Source organism: Melozone crissalis, unplaced genomic scaffold (genome assembly GCF_028551555.1).
Source record: "Melozone crissalis strain CALT ecotype California unplaced genomic scaffold, PUWL_Pcris_2 ptg000096l_1, whole genome shotgun sequence".
Classification (NCBI taxonomy): Eukaryota; Metazoa; Chordata; class Aves; order Passeriformes; family Passerellidae; genus Melozone; species Melozone crissalis.
This window is the reverse complement of record NW_026535873.1, coordinates 2917265-2935724: the sequence shown is the minus strand read 5'-3', so window position 1 is coordinate 2935724 and position 18460 is coordinate 2917265. Positions and strand designations below refer to the sequence as shown.

General features: G+C 49.7%; 1 protein-coding gene across 1 annotated transcript in view; it reads right to left on the bottom strand.

The window, feature by feature from the left end:
- The window catches only part of LOC128947335 (cell division cycle protein 20 homolog), a 32229-nt gene that overhangs the window by 10836 nt on the left and 2933 nt on the right, over positions 1 to 18460 (bottom strand). Inside the window, exons 5-10 of the mRNA XM_054291588.1 lie at positions 18181 to 18377; positions 17767 to 17861; positions 17193 to 17424; positions 16958 to 17083; positions 16668 to 16785; positions 16225 to 16358 (exon numbers count right to left, since the gene is read on the bottom strand). Coding sequence (XP_054147563.1) covers positions 16225 to 16358; positions 16668 to 16785; positions 16958 to 17083; positions 17193 to 17424; positions 17767 to 17861; positions 18181 to 18377 — 902 coding nt within the window. The remainder of the gene's footprint in view (positions 1 to 16224; positions 16359 to 16667; positions 16786 to 16957; positions 17084 to 17192; positions 17425 to 17766; positions 17862 to 18180; positions 18378 to 18460) is intronic.

Genomic DNA, 18460 nt, shown 5'->3' with positions numbered 1-18460 from the left:
TGGTGTGGGAAGAACCTGGGCCTCCCTACTGTAGCCCCAGTTTTCTTTCTGACATGGAGACTTTTTCTCTAACAGCTTTTGCCTGTTGAAAGGTGTCTTGGCACCACTGAGAGCCCTTCTAAACTTGGGCTTGGAGCTCCTGTGCAGCTGGTGAGGAATACTGAGAGGAACCTCATGGCCACCTCACTGCCCAAAGGCCTGGACATGGGGGAAAGCCCAGGCCATGCTACATTCCAAGTGTCCCCTGAGGGAATGACATTCCTCTGCCAGCATCCCGTCTGGAAAGGGCAGGGGCAGGAAAACAGCTGGTCTTAGAATCCAGGGGGTGGGATCCAGCAGAGGCCAGGCTGTGCTGGTCTGTGCTGGGAAAAGCCCACTGCAGGGACATCTGTGCACCCTGGGATCCCGGGGTCCTGGGCAGCTGCATGGGGATGGGCAACATAACAAAGGACTGGCTGGAGGCCTTTGGAAATGGGAATTCATGGACAGGTGGGATTGCTCGATCTGACTGCACTGGGCCCTCACCTCTGGATCTCCTTCCTGCTTGGCAGGGTTCAGTTTCCAGGTAGTGTGGGCAAGGACTGGATCACCTGCACGGAAAGGCTTCTCCTTTTGCTCCCTGTAGCTAAACCCACAGTCAGAGTCCTCCTTTCCTGTTCAAAGAAAGGAAAGGATATCCCAGAAGGGATTTGCTATGTCTTTGAAACTGTTACCAATTGCAAGGAACATCCACTGTTAGAGTAGGACATGTCCCGGGTCAAAGAAGGTCACTCCTCTGACCAAACTGATCCCACCCCAAAGGCCAGGCTTCTGCTGTGCTCTGGAAGGGGTTCTGCAGGCAACGTGCTCAGGGGAGAGACCTCCACTGGTCTCACATCTCTCAGGGATAACACTTCCCATCCCATCCCATCCCATCCCATCCCATCCCATCCCATCCCATCCCATTCCATCCCATGGGTTCCCATGGATGGCCACAGAAAAGAGCAATGGGATCCAGCACACTTACTGATTATTTTGATAATCCAGTCTATCCATTCCTTAGCTGTATCCGATGCCAGGGATCATCAGGTACATATGAAAATAAAATCAAAAAGAAAACCAGGACATTTAACAAGGACCCTTCCTCAAAGAACTCCAGGACTGCACTGAGCAGGTTTGGGGCAGAACACATCCCACAGCTGGCCCAGGAGCCGTGAGCTCCTGTGGACCAGGAGCCCCTCAGCAGGGCTGGGGGTTCCTGACCCTCGGGCCCACTGAGGCTCTCCTGGGCCAGGGAGCTGCCTCAGCTGCCACAGCACTAGGGCACCAAACAGGTGCCCTAGTCCCACCACAGCTCAGCCACCCACGAGAGGGTGAGACTCTTCTGCCTCACACCAGGAGTGGAGAGGAACCTCCCAAGCCTCACTGTCCCTCGGCACATTCATTTCAGCCTGACCCTCAAAGCCCTGCTCAGCAACACCTCGTGTGGAATCCTCTGAATCCCCATGCCTCACCAGGAGGGAAGCTAATTAAAAAACATCCAGCTTAAAGACCAAAGACTCCAAACACTGACTGCTCCCCAGCTGGATTTCCTGTGTTCATGCTAGCACATCTATTTCCTCTTCAGAGGACAGTGATACCTCAGATTCAGACAGTGAATTTCAGAATCATTGGGCAAAAGTCCAAAGAGAAGCAGCTTTGGACAGTAATTGGGATTTGGCTCAAAAGCTAATAGTCCTAGCAGCCCCAGCTATATACGAAAGAGGGAGAGTCCCTAAATGGGAATCTATTCCATACAAGAAACTTAAAGAACTGTGCAAAGCATCTAAAGATTATGGACGTAAATCTCCGTATTTTAAATATCTATTACAAGTAACTTTCTCAGCTCATGTGCTCATCGCCCATGGTCTTCGTTATGTTATGTCCCTCCTCCTATCACCTACAGAGCTTTTTCTGTGGGAATCAATTTGGAAAAAATAAGTAAAAGCATTAGTAAAAAATTACAAACTGAGGATGGGCGAGCTTACTTTACAGTAGAGCACTTGAATGGGGAAGGACCATTTGAAAATACGTAAGACCAAGCCTTAAATCTACCCCCAGCTGTTTTAGAGGACATTAAAAATGCTGCCCAGAATGCTTTATTCCAAACATGGGATGGTACCACTCCACAACAAAGTTTCACTGACATTTGTCAGAGCATTGATGAGACATTGAATTCAGACAGACTAAAAGACACTATTGATAAACAAGTCGACTGCCCAAGGGCTAGAGAAGAAGAGCTGCTCAGCAAACTAGCAGTGTCCAACACAAATGAGGAATGCAAAAAAATTATAAGAGCACTCCCTCCAGACCCTGAACCCACCACTCAGCAAATGGTGGAAGCCTGTACCTGTCTCACAACTACAGAACATATGGTAGCCCTGGCAGCCAGCAAAGGAGTAGCTGAAGTCTTTGTGGCACAAAATAAACAAAATATGAGCTGTTATAGGTGTGGGGAACAAGGCCACCTCAAGGTGGAATGTGATAAAGACTTTTTGCAGAGACATCCCTCCACTGGTTGTTCCCTCCGCTGTACGCTTAGACTGTAAAGAACATTTTAATCACCATCCCCAGTTTCAGTATCATGAGCAGATCCAGCATCAGCTGTCTCAACAGCAACACCTGGCCCAGGGAAACTTCCAGCAAAGTGCAGGGTGGCCCTGTGCAATGACACCAAATGCCAAGACATTCCATCCCTCTTTCCCCACCACCCTGGAATGTCAAGGCACCGACAGACTGTGACGACAAGAAAGAGAACCAACCCTCCGAGACCTCCTAATACATTCAGGCAAGGACAGAAAGCACGCTGGTAAGGGCCCTTTCCATCCAGTTTGAGGATGAGGCGAGCTACCAAATTCCAACTGGTGAATTTGGACCTTCTGATGGACCAAGGGACATTTTAATCATAGGGGATTCCATTAACAGACCAGACAGTTTACAAGTACTTCCAGAAGTCCAAACTGTGGGACCAAGGGATAAAATTGCTGTGACTGTCTCATTTGTAGACCCACCCTGGTATTTATCTAAGGGCACACCCATAGCCCAAGGTTTCCTCATACTCAAATAGACTGACATTATGCCAAAAAACCCTAAAGTTTTTTGGGCAGAGATTGTGGGCCAAGACAGACCTCTTATAGAGTGTGGCTTAGTTAACAAAGGGGACAAAGTTTATCTTACAGGTGCAGCAGATACCAGAAAGGATGTGACCATCATTGCCCACTCCGATGGCCACAGGACTGGGAACTGGTGCCAGCCAATCGAGACATCTCTGGGACTGGAGGAGCTGCCACCTCCATGTGGAGCAAACAGACAATCCTTATTCAAAGACTTGAGGGTCAGGTAGCCACAGTAAGACCTTTTGTGGTAAGGGCACCTTTTACCTTATGGAGCAGAGACCTGTTGTCCCAGTGGGGAGCAAGGCTAGAAATCCCCTCACCACCACAGGATTTCTAGCTGGGGCCACTGTGCAGTGCCCTACCACACCGCTCAGATGGAAAACTGATGAACCAGTGTGGCTTGATCAGTGGCCCCTTTCAGAGTAAAGTTAAAGGTGCTCGAATCCCTTGTGCAGGAGCAGTTTTCCAAAGGCTACATAGTACCATCCAGTAGCCTTTGGAACACCCCTGTCTTTGTCATTCGTAAACCAGTCAAAGACAAGTGGAGGTTCCTGCAAGACCTTGGGAAGGTCAATGAGGTCATTGAAGACACAGGCCCTCTGCAACCCAGCCTACCCTCAATCTCAATGCTCCCTAGAGATTGGAAATTGGCAGTCATTGATATCAGAGATTGCTTTTTTAACATCCCTCTCCATCCCAGAGATGCCCCAAAGAGTTGCATTTTCCATGCTATCAATTAATAGACAAGCCCCTCTCAAAAGGTATCAAAGGAAAGTTCTTCCCCAAAGAATCAAAAATTCAACAGCTATCTGCCAAATGTTTGTTGGTCGCATTCTCTCACCCATTTAAGAAAAACTTCCTGATGCCATAATTTTTCACTCTATGGATGATATTTTAAATATGCACTGAGACTGACTATTATTTGGAGGCTGTTCTCAAAAAGACTATTCAAGCCATTGAAGGAGCAGGATTTGAAACTGCTGTAGAGAAGATTCAGCGCACGTGCCCATGGACCTACCTAGGACTGTGGATCAGCGAAAGAACCATCGTACCCCAGCAGCTCACCATCGTGGACAACCCGAGAATCCTGAGGGACTTTCATCAGCTATGCGGGAGCATCAAATGGGTTTGTTCACTGCTGGGGATCACAATCAAGGACCTTACACCCCTTTTCAAACTCCTGAGAGGCTGCAATGACCTCAACTCACCACAAACAATAACAATGAAAACCCAGGTAGTGATCCAAAAGGTATCAGAGGCATAGTCCATGAGACAAGCCCTCCACGCTGACTCTACCCTGCCTTACCAATTTGTCATCTTGGGTAAGCCACTCAAGTTTCATGGGCCCTTTTTCCTGTGGGATCTCACTCTGAAGGATCAGCTTTTAATCACAAAGTGGGTGTTCTGATCGCACCAACCACATAAGATTAAGACAATCACTACACCCCAGGCTCAGCTCATTATAAAAGCCAGATCACACCTCAAAACCCTAGCAGGGTGTGAGTTCAATGCATTTACCTCCCAGTGACATCAAGTGAACTGGAAGCTTTTCTTCAGACCAATGAACACCTCCAGTTTGCTCTTGACAGCTACCCAGGTCAAATCTCTATCCGCTTACAGAAACATAAACTATTTAATGATTGTTTTAATTTCGTCCCAAAATCATTAAAGAGTTGTACTCTTTTAAAGGCAGGGACTGTTTTTACTGATGGCTCCAGAAAATCCCATAAGTCAGTTATGACTTGGAAAAATCCTGACACTCTGTCGGATTTTCGGCTGTTTAGATGGTCTGGGAAGGCCCGAGGTGGCCTTGGGCCGCCCGCGCTCCAAAGGACGAGAAGGGACTTCAGATCTTTTCTCGGTCTCGGTGTTTATTAAATGCTTATCTAAAAGATTTTCTCTGGGCCTGACAGAGTTCTGCTCAGCAGTCAGCCATGGGCACACACTGAGAGCCCCTGGGGGGGCCACCTATCTTTATACTCGGAGTTACGTATACAATATTTATCATTTTTCTCCAATACCTTTCACCCTTATTAACCAGTACACTTTTAGTAAGGTCCAATCCCAAAGTGCCAACATCACCACAGAAGATGGAGGCCAAGAAGAAGAAGAAGAAGGAGAAGGGCACGCCCCAATTCCTCCATCTTGCTTCTCTAGACCCCCCTGTACAGAAATCTTAAACCCTGTATCTCACACTCCAATAACTTATCCCTTCACCATTCACCCCAGTGAAATCCTCCTATCCTCATACTGATGTCGTCTCTCCTGTGGGATCAAAGTCCAGCCACCAGACATTTCTGGCAGCATTCCAGGACTCCCGAGCCCCCCAGGGGTGGTCTTGGTCACCCTGCACCCCAGTCCTGAGAGGCTGAGATCCCACAACACTCAGGAGTAGGAGTCTGATGTTCAAATTGTTCAGGGATCCCCACAAATTGCAGAATTAGCAGCTGTTCTCAGAGCCTTTGAGAAGTTCAAACAGCCCTTGAATCTGGTTACTGATTTGGCTTATGTTGCTGGAATAGCTGAAAGAGCAGAACATTCCTTGTTGATGGAAGTGCCAAATCCAGATTTATACAGCTTGCTTTCAAAGTTAACATATCTCCTCTCCCACTGAGAGCAACCATATCACATTAGGCATGTGAGGTCACACACTGATCTCCCAGGACTGATTACAGAAGGCAGTTGGAGAGCAGCTATCTTAGCCATGGCAGTGCAGACCACCCTACCACACATTTTTAATCAGGCTAAATTGAACCAACCATTTTTTTTGCCAAAATGCACCAGCCCTTGTCCATATGTTTAAAACCACAAGGGAACAGGTGAGAGCAATTGTGGGCTCCTGCCCCAATTGCCAGGAGTTTGCTTTGCCTTCCATGGGGGCTGGGATTAACCCCTGAGGCCTCAAAAGTTTACAATTGTGGCAAACAGATATTACACACTATGCACCCTTTGGGAGACAGGAATATATTCATGTGTCCATAGATACATTCTCCAGGGCTATATTCACATCTTCCCACACAGGAGAAAAGGCCAAAGACGTTATCAAACATTTTCTTCCAGTGTCTTCCATCCTAGGCATTCTGCAAGCCATCAAAACAGATAATGGTCCTGTTTACCCCTCCAAAAATTTCCAATAATTCTTAGATCAGTGGAGGGTGAAACACACCACTGGCATATCCCATTCCCCAACGGGGCAATCTGTTGTAGAGAGGGCTCACTGTACACTCAAGAGAGTCCTTTGTCAGCAGCGTAGAGGAGCTGTAACACTACCAAATGTAGAAAGATTATATAAGGCTCTTGATGTCATCAGTTTTCTTAATAATTCATTCATGGAGCCAAACCCTCCCATGGTCCGGCACATCTCAAAGTGCCTTGAGCTCAGCTCACAGAGAAACCCCCTGTGCTGACCAAAGACCCCGAATCCAAGAGAATAATGGGCCCATTCCCATTAGTAACTTGGGGCAGAGGCTGTGCCTACATGTGCACAGAATCTGGCCCAAGGTGGATTCACGGCAAGAATGTCATGCTGTTCATCGAATCACCAAGTGCAGCTCCCAGAGACACTTCCCTGGAACTCCAGAAACAGCATAGAGATCAAGCCTGGGAGGCGTGGAGGAGAAGAAGGAAAAAGACTGTAAACACAGATGTTTGTCACAGAGGAAGATGACTCTCCACTACTCCAGAAGATCATAAGACTCTCTGTTGCATTTTATTTGCTCTTTGTTTTGGACTGTTACCCCTCTTTAGCTGGTTTTACTGCTATCTCTCTTGAGTTTGTTGCACCGTTACCCCCTCTTGTTTTCCCACCTCTTTTCTACTCATTAAAAACTGAGGGGATAAGAAGAGAAGATTTGAGGGACTGTTAAAATTATGTAAGTCTAAAAATCCATTTTTTCAAACTCACAGATCAACTCATCACCCCCAAGCATCCTACCATGTTTCTGGCAACAGGGAATCCCCAACTATTCCAGACAGGATTTTGGATGCTCCTCGCCTTTCCATCAGCTGGTGCGTGGACTGTCCTTTAGCCCAGTCAGAACATCTGGGTCACACTAGCCAAGACTTTACAGCAAGACAATCTATGCCTGTCCATGGGTAGTGTGGACAACCCCCTGTCGACATGCCTGGTAGGGGTTCCTTTAGCAGCAAATAAAAACCCATATACAGATAAGAAACCCAATCTGGCAGACACTTGGGATGGGTGGACCAAGACCCTACCTCGAGCACCAGAGGAACCCCAAGAATTAGAGCTGTTGGGGTCCTCTAAAGCTCATTACTGTGTCCAATTTCAGTCTCAAGCTCCCAACCAACACTTGACCCGCCTTGAACTTATTAAGTCTACCCACAGGAAAGGGGTAACCCCATTTAATAAAAATTATACCCCTCCAAATTGGTGCCATTACACCAGTCCCACACTTTCTTCATCCTCACTCCATCCCAAAGTGCTGCTCCGGGGAGTGTTCCTTATCTCTGGAGACCAACTATGGGCCAGGATCCCCTCATGCCTTCAAGGGAGTCCCTGCAGCCTTAGCCAGCTCACTACCCTCACCCCAAATGTAACTTTCCTCCAAAATTGGAAACAAAAAGGGAAATTGGCACGCCAAAAGAGATCATATATGAATTTGATGAAAATTGCCACAGCCAAGTTTACAACTGGAGCAAAGTAAAGAGAGCCATGGTCTCACCTTTTTCACCTTGCGAGGCCAGAGCTGAGGCTCTCAGTGAGCTTTCTCACCTAGAGTGTTGGCTTAGTAAGCCGGCAAACGCTACCTCCACTGCAGTCAGTGACCTGCCTAGTGACACTGAGACTACGAGGCGCGCAACATTGCAAAATCAAGCAGCAGTAGACTTTTTACAGCTTGTCCATGGAGACAGCTGCCAAGATTTTGAAGGGATGTGCGGCCTCAACCTTTCTTCATACTCAAAATCTACCCATGCAAGCATCCAGAAGCCGAGGGAACAAATAAAGGACTTACAGGTGGAAAAGAATCCAGACTGGATCAATGAATTTTTCTGACAACGGTGGTTGACGAGATGGGTTTCATCTTTTGTTAAAGGAATTTTTTAGATTGTAATAATTGTTTTTATCATTTTACACGTTTCCCTGTTTATTTAAGTGTCTGCAGAAGTCCATTGGGGAAGTCTTCATATTAAGAAAAACAGGGGAGTTGTGGAATCCTCTGAATCCTTCTACCTTAGGGAAATCCCCACAGCATTGCCTTGGAGAGACTTACCATAGAGTTTTCCTCACCTGGGAAAGGAAGGACAGAAAGGACTTCCCCATGGACTCTTGCTTAACACTGATGCTTCCCACTTCCCAGTATGTCCCAACTTCCCCTGGTTTCTCCTTTCCCTGTTTCCTCATTGGTTTGGTACCCCTGGTGGCTGGCCCCGTCTTCCCTTAAGGCCAATGCCCTTTGCCCTGCCCTTTGTACCACCCCCGTGCCCTCCCATACTTAAGAGTGTGCACAGCACAGGGCCAGGTCTTTTTGCCCCTGGTTTCCCTTCAGTGTGCCACAATAAACCTCGCTGGAACTGACCATACAAAAAGGCCCTTCTGCCTTTCTTTGCTGAGCTAGTGGTGGTGAGTGTGGTGTGTGGACTTGACTGCTTTCCCTGAATGCCAACCCAAGTGGCCTTTCCACAGGAGATGCTTATTGGGAATAGATATAGGTAGAAGCAACCACCATCTAAACCTGTGCCGCTACACCCATGCTAGAGTAGAATGTGTCTCTGGTGAAAGAAGGTCACCCCTCTGACCAAACTGATCCCAGCCCAAAGGCCAGGCCTTCTGCTGTGCTTTGGAAGGGGTTCTGCAGGCAACGTGCTCAGGGGAGAGAACTCCACTGGCCTCACATCTCTCAGGGATAACACTTCCCATCCCATCCCACCCCATCCCATCCCATCGGTTCCAAAGGATGGCCACAGACAAGAGCAATGGGATCCAGCACACTTACCGATTGCATTGAATATCACTTCTATGTGCTCCTCAGCTATATCCCATGCTGTTTCTGGACATCAGATACATATGAAAATAAAAAAGAAAATCAGGACATTTAACAAGGACCTTTCCCCAAGGAACTCCAGGACTGCACTGAGCAGGTTCTGGGGCAGAACACATCCCACAGCTGGCCCAGGAGCTGTGAGCTCCTGTGGACCAGGAGCCCCTCAGCAGTGCTGGAAGGTTCCTGACCCTCGGGCCCACTGAGGCTCTCCTGGGCCAGGGAGCTGCCTCAGCTGCCACAGCACTCAGGCACCACACAGGTGCCCCAGTCCCACCACAGCTCAGCCACCCACGAGAGGGTGGGTGAGACTCTTCTGCCTCACACCAGGAGTGGAGAGAGACCTCTCAGGCCCCTTCACTGTCCCTTGGCACATTCATTTCAGCCTGACCCTCAAAGCCCTTCTCAGCAACACCCCCTGCTAGCGTAGGACATGTCTCTGGTTAAAGGAGGTCACCCCTCTGACCAAACTGATCCCACTCCAGAGGCCAGGCCTTCTGCTGTGCTCTGGAAGGGGTTCTGCAGGCAACGTGTTCAGGGGGGAGACCTCCACTGGCCTCACTTCTCTCAGGGATAACACTTCCCATCCCATCCCTCCCATGGGTTCCCAAGGATGGCCACAGACAAGAGCAATGGGATCCATGAGTCCACTCTTACTTATGGACTCAAATTGGCTTCCTTGGACATGCTGCTATGAATTCTTTTTTTTGTTTTTTTGGGTTTTGTTTGTTTGGTTGGTTGGTTTGTTTTGTTTTGTTTTGGTTTTGGGTTTTTTGGCTTTTTTGGTTTGGTTTTTTTTTTTTTTTTGTGGCCAGTAGGTTCACATGAGAAGAAAAAGAAAAATGAAAAAGATGAATATAGGAAAATATCACTTTGATATTTCCCTAAGGATTTAAAAAATGCATTGAAGAGCTTTTTTGGGACACATATATCTTTTATAGTACTCAAACCTCTGATCTACTAAGGGTTTTAATTTACTGGTTTTCCCTTCCATCACTGTCTAAACAGAATACGGCTCTTACCAAGAAATTCAGCCATGTCCTTGTTTCTTGTCTCCCACATCCTGTTCTCAAGGTTCACTCTGCAATGCAGGGGAAAAGAGGGGCAAAAACCTCTGTGGTGGGCACAGCACTGGAGAAGATAATGCAGTTGGTAAGATGTTCTGTTGTATTCCCAGCTGGTCCCTAACCCATCTTTGTCTGCCTTGGAGCTCTGAGAATTCTCACAGACACATACATCATCTTCCAAAATTAAGGCCTTCTGCTTTTGCAGAGTGCAGAACCTGCTGTTCAACCCCAGCCACAATTTTCCACAAAGGAAAGGGACCATTTTCCATTCCTTCAGACTCAAATCCTGGAGGGTATCCTAACCAGCTATGAAGAAATCTATGGAGAAAGGACAAGTGACCTTGGATGGCTGCCACTTGCCCACCAAACTTCTCTCACTCCCCCTCCTCAACTGGACAGGAGGAAAAAATACAACTGAAGAGCTCACATAAAGCCTGGGACTTCTCTCTGCAGCTGCCACCATGGGCAAACCGACTCGACTTTGGGACAATTGCTTTGCCTTCTCAGCAATTCCCAGTACAGCAGCAAGCCGGGTAACAAAGACAAAACTGAAACCACCTCACTCCCACTCTCCCCTCTCCTGGCTGTGAACACACCTGGTGCAGGTGGCTGGGGCAGCTGCAGTGCCTGATGCAAGCCGAGCTCCAGGTGGGAGCCCCAGACAAGAGCTCGTGAACGGCCAACAGAGCCCAACAAAGGGCACCAAGAGTGGTGGCACTGCTGGGGAAGGGACACCAAGAGACCCAGCAGGAGCTGAGGGCCCGGGAGGAAGAGCCAGACTCGAGCCTTGAGCATGCAGACTGTGAGGGGATAAAACTGAGGGGCTCCCTTGCTGGGGGAACAGCTCAGGCTGTTCCTGTGTCACTGCACTGGGAATAAATGGCTTTATGGAATCAAACAGCTGAGACTGCTCTGGGAAACCTGGGCTGGAACCAGGGAGGACACAGGGGCAGGGTGTGGGGAGTCCAGCAGGGCCCATTGGGGCACTGCAGCCACTGCTGTGGAGGGGCTCCTCACAACACTGAACACCTCTGGTGGCTGGAGTGTGATGGCCAGAGAGCCTTGGGAAGGGTCAGACTGGGAAGTTTCCCAAATATCCTCTTCTGTAAGCTGGCTGCAGAAAGCAGGGTCCTGCTGACCCTTCCAACAATGCCACCTGTCCCTCCTGAGCACATCCATCAGAGCAGCAGGGATGAGGTGAAGGCAGAAACAGGGACTGCTCAGGAGTGAGGAAAAGCCTGCTCAGGGCACCTCTCCCTCTTTCTTGCACTCCGTTTCCCTGGGCTGTCTGCTCCTTGTGACTTTCTGTTTTCTTTGGCCGTGTTCCAGAGAAGGAGGAGGACCTGGACTGAATTAAGGAGCTCCTTGCCAAAGCTGCTGCATGTCAAGAAAGCTTTCCTGGTGTTCAAGGGGAGGATAGACCTGGGTGAGGAAAAGAGCTCCACTGAGGATTAGAAATAGAGAAATGCCAGCAGGAACCCAAGAGAAGTCACAGCCCCAGGGCGCCTATGGCTGTCCCACAGGTCGATCTGAAAGCATCAGACAGGAAATGCAAGGGGTGCTTTCCCAGGATTGAACCCTGCTCCATCTCCTCCTTTTTGCTCTGGTCTGAAAGGAGGGAAAGCATAGAAATGGCATAAAATGCTCAGAGTTTGAGGGGTTTTCTCCTGAAAGCAGAGCAATAGCAAGATGGCTTCTCAAACAGTAACACTGAGGAGATGATGTGCACATGGAGCTGTCCTGGATGTGCCTCTGCCATTGATAACTGATGAACACAGACATTAGCTCAGACCATCTCTCATGGAAAGATGGTTGTGCTTCCAGGAATGGGTCACCCCACTTCTCATAGTCAGAGACAATTTGTTCTCTCTGTCTCTGTCTCATATTTAGAATGAGCCCTGAGAACTGCTTTAGACAGAAAAAATATTTTATACAGGGCCATAGCTGCAATCCTGAGCTAAAGTTGGAGCTTGGAGGGGGAAAAATTAAGGGGGAAAGACAGGAGAGGGGAGGAGAAGGAAAAACAAAATGAAGGGGAGGGGGAGAGGAGAAAGAAAAAGTATGGCCAGAAAAAAAAAAAAAAAAAGAGAAAAGGAAGAAACTTTTACTTCTGCATTGCCAGTGATGGCTCTTTCACCCAGAGACCAACAGAGTCTGGTCTGCCAACAGAGGCCCAATAAATTAGACTTTTTGAATTATGCATTGAATCAAATACAACATTAGTACCAGTATTTGAGCTAAAGCCTGGAGGATTGTACAAGTGGTGGTGAAATCTCATTATGCATTGTCTGGGGTGCTAAGGTGAGCTACTGTTTTCATTTTTATAATTTGTAGTATTAAGTTATACTCACTCCATGAAATAATTATTCATTATATATTCAGACTAAAAATTTTTCTAATCAGCCAAGATGAAAGAAACAAACAAATCTTCCATAATGTATTCATGGCATTCAGGCTGTGCCTAATCAATATGCTACTTACTTTTTACTTTTCTCCCATTTAATGTGTAGCAAAAGTCACAGCAACAATTTTTGGTGTCAGACAAAATAACTATTAAATAAATAAGTAAGGCCTGAATTGATGATTTTTTCTCTTTGTCTGTAGACAGTGGGTGGGAAGGGACAATGGACTTTGAATGGGAATTCTATGAAATATTAACTTTGTGGTCTCCCTCCAACCCTTCCTGACTTCCCCCACTCTCTGCAGCACAGCAGGGCCTTGATGAGACAAAGACACTGAAAGCCCTGGGGGCCCTGGAGGGCAGCAGGGCTCCTTCAGGCCTCAGCAAAGCCCAGTGAAGGCCCCAGGATGGTCCAGGGAGCTTTTCACACTCAATCCCCTGTGGCAGAACTGGACTCAGCACTTGAGGGCCCTCAGCAGTGCCCAGCCCAGGGATGGTCACTGCCCGGGAAGCCTTGAGAGGAGTGGGTGGCACTGCTGTGCATGGCCAACAGTGATTGCACTGGCCTTGCCCACAGGGGCGGCTGCAGATTGCTGATTGCTCTGCTGCAGACAGCTCTGTTTGGGCAGGGTCACACTTTTGTTGTTGGCTTTGTTGCTGCAGACACCGATATTCTTAAGGAAATCCCACCAGGACTGAAGGACAGCTGGAGGAGGATTGCCACCCCAGTGACCCCAGGGCAGTGGTTCCTGAGTGCCACAGGCCCCTGTGGCTGGGCAGGTGTGGTGTGAATGTGCTGGGCCGGGGGGTCAGCCCTTCCCCTGGCTGGGCTCCTGCTCACACAGCCGCGGGTGCTGCTGCCTTGCTTGGCTGCTGGCCCGTGTGCTCCACCTCCCAGTGCTGCCTTTTCACCGGGAGCTCGCTCAGTTCAGCCGAGAGCCTCAGGAGAGGCGTGCTTTACTCCTGGCTCTTGGAGAGACCATTCCTGCCCCCTCTCAGATTTCCTGACAGGCATTTACGGGAAATCAGCGTCAAACCGAGAAAGGAGCCGCTGGGGGAGAGGAAGGAGCCCGTGGGGCGGGAAACCTCTGGAGCTGCTGGCCCGGCCACCACCTGGTTCAGCCCATCAAAGCCGCCTCCTCTGGAGCTCTGTGCTCTGGTGCCGGCCTCAGTCCCTGCCTCTCGGTGCCTGGACCCCGCTATTTCCCGGCTGTGACAGCCCAGGCTGGCACTGAGGAGCTCATCCCTGGCCAGCCCTTCCCTGTGGGGCAGGAGCAGCTCCCCGTGAGCACCCCCCATTCACCCGCCACGCAGCTCTGCTGAGCCATCGCTCCCGGATCCCCGCGCTGCTGGAGCCCTTTGCTTTGCCTGGCCATGGATGCCAGGGCAGCTGCCATTCCCATGGGAACCTGCTCGCTGGCCTGGAGACCCTCCAGGCTGCCCCCAGAGCTCTTCCGCCCACTCTCCCTGATGATCAGGGGGTTTCTGAGCTGCCAAGGCAGCGTCCCCCCTTTCTGACCCTCCACTGCTCACTCACACAATTCAGCCTTTGCCCATCCTGTTGAGGCTCTCCAGGTATCCCAACTGCCCTTCACACCTCCCATCCTCATCCTCCCTGACCCTCCTCTGGCAGAGCCTCTCCAGTTCCACTGCATTCCACCAGCACTCAGGCACAGCCTTCCAAACCACCTAGGGATGGGTTTGGCTCCGAAAAATAGATGTAGGCAGCTTCTGAGATCAAAACAAGCAATTTTGGGTTCTCAGGGGTTCAGAAACTCCCATTAAGGAGCATTTGGGCTAAGAAACTGCAAGTTTGGGATCCCTGGGACTCAGTGATTTAGAGAGCTTTGGAGTCCCAAACACTGATTTAGAGAGATTTTGGGCTCTGAACAAACCCAAACTTCAGGCAGCACTGGGGTTGAGAAACACCAATTTAGGGACTTGCTGGCCTACAAAATCCTGATTTGGGGAGTTCAAGCCTGAGAAAAAAACACATCGGGAGATCTGGAAATCAGGGAGATTGATTTGGGGATATTTTCAGATCAGCAAGAACAATTTAGAGAGCTTTTGGGCTCTAAAGAACCAATTTAAACCGATTTTGGGCTCTGTAGTCCCCATTTAGGAAGCTTTGGAGCTCCAAAGCAGCGACTTCAGGAACTTTTGGGCTGAGAAGCATCAATTTCAGGAGCAGAAGGAGAGGGGGGCTGGCACCTACCTGGGACAAGGCTGGGCAGAAGCCGCTCCGTGCTGGGGTGTGAGTACCGGGGGCTCCTCATCCTGGTTATATCTCACCCTGCCTACCCCCGTTCCCACCCCCACGGGCTCCTCCCTCTCCCTCCACAGTTCCTTTCTCGGTTTTACACTAATTTCTCGTAAATCAGTTCTCAGCCTGGAAAGGGAAAGTGAAAAATGCCCCGACTGGGGGCGGTTCCTTGGCTGGGGTGGGAAATGTGCGCAGCCAGCGGCCCCTCCGTGCTCCTGGAGCCTCCGAGGGCACCGGGAATGCCCCGGGAGGGCACCGGGAGCGCTGGGATGAACCCCAGGGGCTGATGGCAGACAGGGCACAGGGCTCAAGTTAGTGGCGTCAGAGCTCTGGAACACTGATTTTGGGAACTTCGTAGCTTAGAAATCTAATCTATTTCAGCAGCTTCGGGGCCATAACGGCGATTTCAGGAGCTCTGGAACCGAGAAAGTGCAATTTTGGGGGCTTTGGGGCTCCAAAACACCGATTTTGGGAGGTTTCTAACTCTGGAAAAATAAAAATTTAAAAAATAGGGAGCATCAAGTCTCAAAGAAAGCAATTTAGGGATATTTTGAGCTCAGAAACAACAATTTAGACAGATTTTGGGCTTAGAAACACCCATTTAAGGATATTTTGGTGTTTGAAACACCTATTTAGGGAGCTGAGAAACACTCATTAAGGGAGGATTTGAGCTCAGAAATATCAAATTAAAGAGTTTTTGACCTCCCAAAACAAAAACCTATTTAGGGCATTTCTCACAGGGAGTGTTTTGCTCACGAGGGCTGGAATACAAGTATGGGGAGGTCTGGCAGACTGACTATATGCCAAACCCACCCCGGCAAGTGCCACGTGCCTGTGGTGGTGAGAACAACCACTGGATGACTGCGGACAGACCCTGTGTCCAATGTCACTGCCTGGGACACTGTCCTGGGATTCGAAACGAGTGCTATGGGCACACTGTGCCCCATGAAAGAATTTAATGAGACAATGGTACTCATTGCCAAAACAACCTTACAGACACCTGGCCAAGAAGAAGGCACTGAGTAGATTTATGATATCCGCTGTGATGGACCAGCCTCTGGAATGATGGAATAGGCTGGTGACGATGACAGCGAGCAATGGGTCCTTTCGGGACTACAGCGCCCATCATGCACCACGGCACCCACTGAGCGCCATTGCAGCCGAGACTCTGCGCACCGTAGAGCGTCTTTATAGCCGGGCCACCATCTCCAACATGCCCCGCGACCCCAGAGCTCCAGCATAACCCAGTTCCACCCCTACTAGTCCCGTCACGTTCTGTGCCCCAAAGGGACCCATAATGGCTCCCCATATGCCCCTCAAGGGCTTTCCAGCACCAGAGAATCCCTGCAGATGTCACCTTCTCCTTCTTCTTCTTCTTTATGGGGTCCATCTCAAAACAGCGCCAGATCCGCAGTGTTTCATCAGCAGCTGCTGAGGCCACTGCTGTACCATCAGGGCTCATGGTCAGGTTCAAGATTCTATCAGTATGACCTGAGGAGGAGAAGGAATGTGCAATCAGGGCTGAGCTGATCAGCACATGCACATTTACTCCTGTATGTTCCCATGAGCCCTGCCAGCTTGCATAGCTGTCTCCCCACTGGCTGTGGCAGCATGATTTCAGACCCCAAGCATACACTTGGATCAATGGTAACTCTTCCACAGCCCCGTGGGCATGCCTTACTCCTAGCAGCATGGCCCCGGATACTGTCCTGTATCAGTGATGCTGCAGGCTCCAACCAAGGAGTGCAGCTGTCTTCAACCTCTAACAGCCCACCCCCCACCCAGGCTCTGTCCACCTACCTTGCAGCTCTGCAACCTTGGTCATTGTTGGATACTTCCATATAACCAGCTGGTTCTGTGCAAAGCCATGGCCTGAAATGAGCTCCTTGTAGTTTGTTGACCATAGGATAGAAGAGACCTGCAAAGAGGCAGTAACACAGGTGAGACAAGGTGCATGTGCTGATGCTCACCACTCAGAGGCGAGCATGGTCCCCCCTCCTTCCCTGTGCCTCTGGGCCTGAGGAGCCAGCAGCTCTGTGGAGGTGTGCTGCCAGAAGGTGTTTGTCTCCAAGCTGATGTTCATCTCTCACCTGGGAACGGGTATCAACAGCACTGAGGCAGGCGCCAGAACACACGTTCCAGATGCGGATATGTCTGTCACTAGTGCCACCTCCAGTGGCTAGAACATTCATCTGCCATGGGCACCACGCCACAGCCTGAGAGAGGAAAGTTCATTTTAAAACATACAAGAGGCAACCTGCACCCAGCCAGTGCTGCATGCCTGCCTTGCACACACATATCCGCCCGTGGCAGCTCTGTGCTCACCTTGACAGCACCCTGGTGCTGAGTGAAGGTCTGTACAGGAGAAAAGTCGCCATCCCCACCTTGGGTGCATGGCCAGACGTTCGCCAGACTGTCATTGCCACCACTGGCCAGGTAGCGGCCATCCAGAGGCCATTTGAGTCCGCACACCTCGTGTGTGTGGCCAGCAAGGGTGGCCACGTGATGCTCAGCCACTCGGACATCGTGGTGATGGATGTGCCCAGTCCGTGCACCACTGCAGAGAGAAGAAGAAGGCTTGCAGGGTCAGGCTGCACATTTTCACCCAAATCCATTTTTGTTGTTGCAAGACTGCTATACCTGCCACTGGGTTTCAACCAGTGTTACCAGCAACACAGGTCTGTTGGTGTGAGTGAAACACCCACACAAGCTCTTGACAACTTCAGCACAAATTGCAATGCAGGAAAGAGGCCTTCTCCTCACAGCCCCAACAGATAAGGCTGAGTAAGAATCCCAAGCCAGGACAAACTTCTCTCTGCCATCCCTAACCCATGCCACACATAGATTGAGGGATAGAAGTTTGCAACAGCTGGAAACTGCCCTTGACCCACTGCTTTACCTGGAGAGGATGTAGCTGTTCCAGCTGAGGGTTCCCACACGGACACAATGGCTGGTAATGGTTCGGAGACGTTTCTGCTGCTCAACGTCCCATAGCTGCAGAGGCAAAGCAAAAAGTTCTACAGAAGAAACCCAATCCTGTTTCTATGCCCTAGGAACCTCACTGCACAGGCTCTGGCATTCAGCTTTCTCAGTAAGGGAACAGAGAAAGTGTGTATCTCTTGACTATAGCACAGAAGGTAACGCTACTTATCAGAAAACCCCCAAACCAAACCCTGCCTTGCACACTGGGCAGTTCCACCCCACACCAGGGAAGACAAGTCAGGTGCATGGCATCCTTCCTCTGTCAGCCAAGGTTTTGTCCCCAGTTCTGTCAATCCCTAGAAAACACCTCTAGTTCTGCTCCTGCATTCACCTGAACCTCAGCACTACTTGTGCCAACAGCAAGGTAGTCTCCATCTTTAATCCATGACACAGAGGAAATGTAAACATCTGGATGCTCCATCTGCAGCAGGGGGATAATCTCCCTAGTAGCGTGATTCCACAGATAAACAGTGTTGTCCAGAGCCACTGCCAGGAAGTTCTGGGAGCTCCAGTCTATGAGATTCAGATCTACAATTTGAAAGAGCAATGCAGGTCACACCATGCTTGGCTAGAGAGCCCTGCCCTTCACCGGTGCTGCTGCAGCAGGTGTG